Raw genomic sequence first — 7,411 nt, forward strand, 5'->3', positions numbered from 1 at the left:
GGCCCGTCCTCCCTCCCCGCCCGCCGCGCCCTCACCGAGCCGCGTCCGCGCCCGTCCGCGCGTCCGTGCGCGCCTCGGTCCGTCCACCCCGCCGCCGCCACAGCCAGCAGCCCCTAGCCCGCAGAGCCGCTGCCGCTGTCACATAGTGGAAAACGTGACTGCGCGCGCCGTGCCCGCCCCCGGCTCCCGCCATTGGCCGAAGCGCAGCCTCATCTGCATACCGGGGGGGCCGGGCCTGCGAGCACCGCGTGTCTATTGGCTGCAGCGCCCGTCGCTCTCTTTACATAAGTCGCACATGGAACTCCATGTTCACCGCGTCCGTTCCTCAATGAAGACGCGACGCGCTCGTCCCCCCCTCCTCGTCCTCCCGAGTGGTCCCTTCCACTTCCGGCCTCGGCACCTTCCATTCAAAACAGCAGGCGTCCGCCGGCTAGGGGAGCGCCGAGTGGCACGTACCACCGCGGCCCGGGGAAGCTGGGCGCGGGACGGGACCGGCTCCAGGGCACCTCAGTCCGGCCCGCGCGGCTCCGAACGCTCGCTGAAGCGCAGGCCCTGGAAGGCTGCCGCCTTCGGCCCGGGGCCAGGGCGCGCCCCCGCGAGAAACTCCCTGCGGACGTCTTCCATTCACTCATTCCCATTCATTCATTGACTCACTCCCATTCATTCTCCGCGGGGCGCTGAAGCTGCGGGGGAACCGAGCCCAGGCCGCGGGGCAGGAGCGCCGGGCGCACGCCCACCGGGCCTCGAGTTCCACGCTCGTCCACATCTACCAGGACGGTCAGCTTCCAAGTGGCCTTTCTTCTTTTTGAGATCACGTGTCGCAACTTTTGATTCAGCAAATCGGGTCATTTTTACTAGGAGGAGGTACAAGACAAATAAATGACGTGCTCCCAACCACGTCGTTAGGGAAAAGGACCATCTCAGTCCCGAAGAGGGAACGTACTTAGCCATTTGGGCGGCGAGGATCATGAATTAGCCAAGGCCGGAGTTTTCCGCAGAGGGCCCGCGGAGGCAGCAGCCCTTGGAGACCAGCAAGGACGGGCCTCTGGGAACGGGTTTTCAGAAGGCGCAGGCCCCAGACCACACGGGCGTAGGGCTTGGAGACGGTGCTGGATCTGCAGCACCCTGGCCGTGGCCCTTTTTCTTTCAGTAAGCATTGTCTGGGGCCCGTGAAGCCTGAGGTTTCTGTTTAAGGTACCCGGAGAGAGTGGAACTTCCTCTCAGACCGGCTTGTAGAACACGACACAGCGCGCAGGCTCCAAGGCCGCTCAGGGGCAGAACGTTCTGGAAATGCGGGGTCCCAGCAGGGAGGGTGGGCTGGCTGGGCTCTGAAGGGCTGAAGGGGCCCCTGGCCTCTCCCGCCACGGGTCCTGTCCTTTCTGCAGGCAAACCCGCACTCAGGAATTCCTGTGATGGAGCCACTTCTTTCCTTCTCCTCGACAAGACATGTATGCAACTTTGTCAGACCCAGATGCAAACCCGGGCCAATAAAGTTCGCCAAGACAGCCCTTGCCACAGAAGCCCTGGGAGGCCTGCTGTGTGGCTCACACTTCAAGGTGATAGTGGCTCACCTCCCGTTCCTCTGACACTGACACCTAGACACCCTCCCCGTCTGCTCCCTAACACACACACACACACACACACACACACACACACACACACCAAGCAAATCCAGGCCCAGCTGCACCCTGCACACACCCAAAGGCCTTTTGTTTCTTCATGTACATTGACGTCAATGGTAAGCTCCATTGTTCTGGAAACAAGAGTAAACAGACAGCTCATCCACATCACACAGAGATTCTTCTCCTGCTCAGCTTTTCCTTGCTCCTGCTCCATATTCAGCCTGTAGCCTAATGTCACATTTCCTCCCTAAATTTAGCCTTTTCTATTTCTGCCCATAAATCTGGTTGAAGGATGTTGAAACCCATTATTTAAAAAATTATAAAACATCATGGAACCTCTAGAACCCTTCAGAACCTAACCTATTTTCAGGGTCTTACAGCTAGGTTTTTGTTTTGTTTTGTTTAATTCTTGTTACTGGAAACTTCCATTCACTCCACAAATATTTGTGGAGACCTATGTGTTGAGGGGTGTGCAAACTGTATCTCATTGGGTCCTTCGATTGCAGTGTCGAAGAGGTGCTCCCCTAGGACCAGGCTGATCCACAGGGGCCGTTCTCACTGAACTGAGAATCCTGAGTGTGTGTGTGTGTGTGTGTGCGCGCGCACATGTTGGAGCACTAAAGTGGTGGTGGGGAATGAATCCTTTCCTGGTCAGCCTACACTGACCTAGAAATGTGTTGCGTTAGCTGTCACCTCTAACACAGAACCCTTGGCCAGGCAAATTGCTGCCAGCACTAAGGGAGGTAGCCTGGGGGAGGGGGTGGTAAGCCAGTTTCCCCAGCTGCCTGGGGAATGCTGTCCGTGGAAGGAGCTGGCCTCTGGTGTCAGCCTTCACCCTGCCTCCCAGTCAAAGGCTGCTCTACCCCTGCCCCCAGTCCGGTTCTACCAACCTGTTTCCTCCAATGGGCCCGGTTCAAGTCAGCCCTGCCCCTCCATGCCCAGGCCCTGCCTGGAGGGCCCCTCTGCACCTGGGGTTCATGCCCTTGTAGAGCCACTCGCTGGCCCTCTCCTCTGCTCATGCTCTCGGTCAACCAGCCATGTCCTGGGCAACTAGTATGTGACAGACACTGTGTCGGCCAAACACACTTGCTGTGGTCAGAGTGGACATTCCCGCCCCAGTCCCCATCTGAGCAAGAAAGAGCTCAATGTTTCACCATGAAGCATGATGTTAGCCTTAGGTGTTTATCTGTTTTATAGATGGCCTTGGCCAGAAGTTCCTTCTCTTATAGTTTGCTGAGAGGTTTGTGGTGGTTGTTTTAAATCGTACATCGCTGTAATGGGGCTGTAATCTGTGGTAATGATTATTATTTTACTGTAACTCCTCCAGGTTAACATATTTTTGTGGATCTGCAAATAATTTAAATCACCGCAGCTTTGTCTCAATTATATAACAACTTGTATAGACTTGCTTACTTCATTATTATAATTAAAAACAAAAGATAGAAACGAATGAAAATGTTAGTGTCCAAGATTCTGCTTTTTTTATGTTGTAAGCTTCTTCTTTATTTCTGTAGGACTCCAGTGATTAAATGTGTACCCAACTGACTTCTCTTATCATCAGCTTTCTAAATAAAAGACATGGTTTTAACTGAAACCAAAACACTATTTGCTAGCCTGTCACTTGAGAAAGGACTAAAACTTCAAACTTCCTGGTCATGAGGCCATTAAAAGAAAGCCCAAGGATTGAAGTGAGAAGAAAAGTGTCCCCTTTGGGGTGGGAGGTGGGGGCGGCAGCGGGCAGGTTGAGCTGAGGCAAGATTTTGCCTTGGGACCTTGAGGGCTGACTTACGGGTCAGCTAGTCTCTGGCAGCTGGTGCACCCTCCCCACCCCCCAAAGATTCTGGGGCGCCAATAACCTTGGTGGGGCCCAAGGAAAGACAGCATGCCGACAAGGCCACCTGTGTACAAGGTGACCCCATGTCTGAGGGGCCTCTGTCTTCAGAGGGTGGAAGTCTCTCTCCTCGGTTGGCATGCCATTCAACTGGACGGTGCAGGCCCGCTGTATGCCCCGAGGCTGTCATCTCAGTTTGGTTCTGCCAGTAGTGCTGGGGTTGGCTCTCAGGGGGTGCCCGGCAGGCGTCCCCCAACCACGGAGGTCCTGGGGCAGTGTCAAGAATTAGGGGACAAATGAGGCCCCTCCCCAGCAGGGCATTGGGTCCTTCAGGAGGCTGAGGTCTGGGCTGCATGCTCGTGGGTGGGCACGGGCCTCAGGGTACCCCCCCGCCCTGTGACAAGCTGTGGTTCAGCACAAGCTTACCATGTTAGGCAACATGCTGGGCACTTCACGCATGTGCTCTTATTTAACCCTCAACTCCATAGAGCATGTGTCCAGGTCCCCACTGTCCCTTTGCAGAAGATACCTTTGATGTCACCATGCACCAAGGAATCATGTGGGGCCGTGTCTTACATCACCAAGGAGAGACAACCTTTGTCTACAGAATGGTCGCATGGCCACCCTCACCGCCCCTGTGAGTCTGGGAACTAGATGACCAAAGTCCAAACTCCAATGTCCCTCTGGTCCCCTGAACATCCTCCCCACCCAAAATCTCCCTCTATGACGTGGCCAGCCAGGTGCTGCCTGAACCTTCTAACTCCCTTTCAAATAGCTAAAGGACTCACAGGTGTGGACAGCTGGGATGTGGGTCTTCACATGTTCCTAACACCTGCCACGTGTCTGTGCAGCCATGCTGGCCCACAGCGCCTGTCCTGGGATGACAGGGCCCCGTGAATTCCTCCTCAGTCCCTGCCTGTAGGTTTTTCCTCCAGTAAGTCCTGCCCTGTGCCTCACGGTGTGTTACCTGCCACGTTTGCCCTTACTCACTGGCTTCTCCTTGCTGCCCAATGTGGAAAAGATACCCCCGTCCCCGGACCAGAGCTTTTGGGAAGAAACAAAGGGGTTTGACTGGATCACTCCCAGGGTGGGAGCCACCCCCTCTAGGAGTGGTGGTGGGTCACCTGACTGAGGTGCAAGGTCCGGAGCCCCGGAGACTATGGACGGCAGCAGCCTTGGGACACACAGCAGTCCCGCCGTGAAAGAGCCTGGGGAGAGGGCTGCTGCGTGCCCATCTCCCCGCTCCTCAACAGGTCAGGCCTATGAGGGAGGAGGAGGGGAGAAAGGAGACCCCCACCCCTTGCCACTATTGAAGCTGCTGTGGCCCCAGGAGCCCTTAGGGGTGGGAGCACACCGCTGCTCAGGGACATTGCCACCACCAGCGCCCGGGAGCTCTCCAAAAGCCCGTGAGGTTTGTCTGCAGCATGAGAACCCTCGGTGCTGCCGAGCAGAGCCAATGTCAGGTGGTGGACACAACCCCGGGCCCCTGCCGCAGCGTCAGTGGTCTGGACCCGCTGGCATTCCCGCCTGTGTCTCGGAACAAGTGCTCGAGGGAACTGGGCATACCTGTCCCGGGGGAGTTCCCTCAGACTGCCGGCAGAAACTAGGACACCCCATAGAGGCCATGAGACCCTGAGAGACCTGGTGGGGGTCCAGAGACCCCTGACAACGTGTTCTGCCCTCAGAAAGCGATGGACGAGTTCACGCTGGGCTCCACTCCTAAGGAGTGGGCTAGGGACAGCACGGTCTTCCCCGATCTCTGCCTCAGGAAGGAAAGGGGGGTGGCGCAGGGAGGACCTGTCCCCTCCCAAGCCGGGTGGCTGTGGCTTGGGAACAGAGGGCACTGAGAAGGGAAGGATGGTCCACCAAGCCCTGGACCCCGGGGGGCTGGCTGACCCAGGGGGGGTCTACTGCAGTAGATTAGGAGCTGTGGGGGGAGGGGACACGTGGAAGACTGGGGTCCCTAGGAGATCAGAGCTGGTCCTTCTCACCTGTGAGGCCCACCTGGCGAAGCTTTTAGCCCCTCTGAAGGGCCTAGCAGCTGAAGCACACAAGCTAGCACCCCGGTCTGACAGGATCCAACTGGGATTCCGGCAGGGGGTGCTGTGGCTCCGGGCCCACCCTGTGAGACCAGTCCTCGCCCGGCCTCTCTGCACCCTGTATGAGTCCTTCAAACTGAACCGAGAATGAGGAATGAGGCCCTGTCCCCCGCTCTGCTCCGTTCTGGGAGATTGCGGACTGTGTGCTCCACTCAACACGTGCCAGAAAGGGGAAGGGTCTCAGACCCGTCTGTGGCTCGCTAGACCTCAGAGCTGTCACCGTCACCCAGAAAAGTCACTGTCATAAATGCTATTGGGTTCTTCCCACCTCTCCTCCATGGGCACTGCGGGGCAGGCCTTACACTGCGCCAGTGAGAGGCAGGAGCCGCCAGCCGAGCCATTCCTCGCCCTTTGCCCTCTGGTGGATAAAGATCCCAGGCATGGTTTTTTGCTCAGCCAGGCCAGAGAAGTCCCGTAGGCCGAGCACGTGAACCTGTTGAATGTCTGCTTTGTCCCACGTGGCCATTGGTAAGCAGAGGCCGCATGAAAATGCCTCCTCTTGCATTTTCCTCCTTTGTCCCTCACTCTTGCTGCCCTGGGATTCTACCTCCAGATGAAAGCATTCGTTCTGAAGCCTACCTTGAGCCTCTGCTTTCTAGGGAATCTACACCAACACATCAGATACCGAAAATGGTTCTAGAAAGCAGACCCTCAGGGCTTCATTTTGGGCTTGAACTGTCTACCCATCTCTGAGCCATAGGGGCCCCATTCCTAGTGCTAAGTGGGACAGCAGTAACCAGGGTTCAGCCTTGGCCTGTTTTTGCATGGCCCTTGAGCTAAGAATGATTTTTACATTATTTAAAGGTAAAGGGGAGGAAAAAAAGCCAAAGAATATGCTGCAGAGATCATACAAGGCCCACAAAACTTAAACTATTTACTATCTAGCCCTTTACAGAAAAAAATTTGCTGACTGCAATTAATAACCCACCATGCAGTGGCAGAGTTGCATTGCAATTATGTAAGTTTTCACCAGTGGTCAGTTATGATGGGGGCACAGCAGAGAGCCAGGCGCCGAGGGACCAAGAAGATGCAGGACTTCAGGGGACCACGACAGTAATAATGCCGATTACGGAGAAGGGCAGCTCCCTGTGTGCGTTCTGGAGACCTTGAAAAACAAATGATAGGCTTACGACAGTTCACTGCCAAACTCAGACAAAGTCTGCAAGCTCGAGGCCNCCTTGGCCTGTTTTTGCATGGCCCTTGAGCTAAGAATGGTTTTTACATTATTTAAAGGTAAAGGGGAGGAAAAAAAGCCAAAGAATATGCTGCAGAGATCATACAAGGCCCACAAAACTTAAACTATTTACTATCTAGCCCTTTACAGAAAAAAATTTGCTGACTGCAATTAATAACCCACCATGCAGTGGCAGAGTTGCATTGCAATTATGTAAGTTTTCACCAGTGGTCAGTTATGATGGGGGCACAGCAGAGAGCCAGGCGCCGAGGGACCAAGAAGATGCAGGACTTCAGGGGACCACGACAGTAATAATGCCGATTACGGAGAAGGGCAGCTCCCTGTGTGCGTTCTGGAGACCTTGAAAAACAAATGATAGGCTTACGACAGTTCACTGCCAAACTCAGACAAAGTCTGCAAGCTCGAGGCCTCTATGGCAGCTCAGCAAATTCCCATCTTCTGCAGCCACTGGGTGGACTGTTGGAACCCAGGCCAGTCTCTGATTACGAGGTTCACAGAGCTACAAAGGAGACCCAAGCCACAGCCTTGACAGGTCCCCCGTACAAGGTCAGCAGTCAGACGGGGAATGATCCTGGGCCACGGATGTGGCCCACGGGAGAGATGAGCTGAGGGTTTCAAAGCCCCAAGTTCCCAGGAGCCTCCTAGACATCAGAGCAGTGCCTTG

The 7,411-nt window shown here is 55.6% G+C and overlaps 1 protein-coding gene across 3 annotated transcripts in view; it reads right to left on the reverse strand.

Annotated features, from left to right (window-relative positions):
• The window catches only part of PER2 (period circadian regulator 2), a 38,644-nt gene extending 37,843 nt beyond the window's left edge, over nt 1-801 (reverse strand). The window contains exon 1 of one of the 3 annotated variants that reach the window (XM_034655504.1): nt 655-801. In XM_034655504.1, coding sequence (XP_034511395.1) covers nt 655-660 — 6 coding nt within the window. In that variant the 5' untranslated portion in view covers nt 661-801. Of the gene's footprint in view, nt 1-35; nt 171-221; nt 240-654 lie in introns of those variants that run through there. The other 2 variants (XM_034655503.1, XM_034655505.1) reach the window with 2 other exon arrangements.
• Nucleotides 802-7,411: the final 6,610 nt, after the last annotated feature.

Source organism: Ailuropoda melanoleuca, chromosome 2, assembly GCF_002007445.2.
Source record: "Ailuropoda melanoleuca isolate Jingjing chromosome 2, ASM200744v2, whole genome shotgun sequence".
NCBI classification, from domain to species: Eukaryota; Metazoa; Chordata; class Mammalia; order Carnivora; family Ursidae; genus Ailuropoda; species Ailuropoda melanoleuca.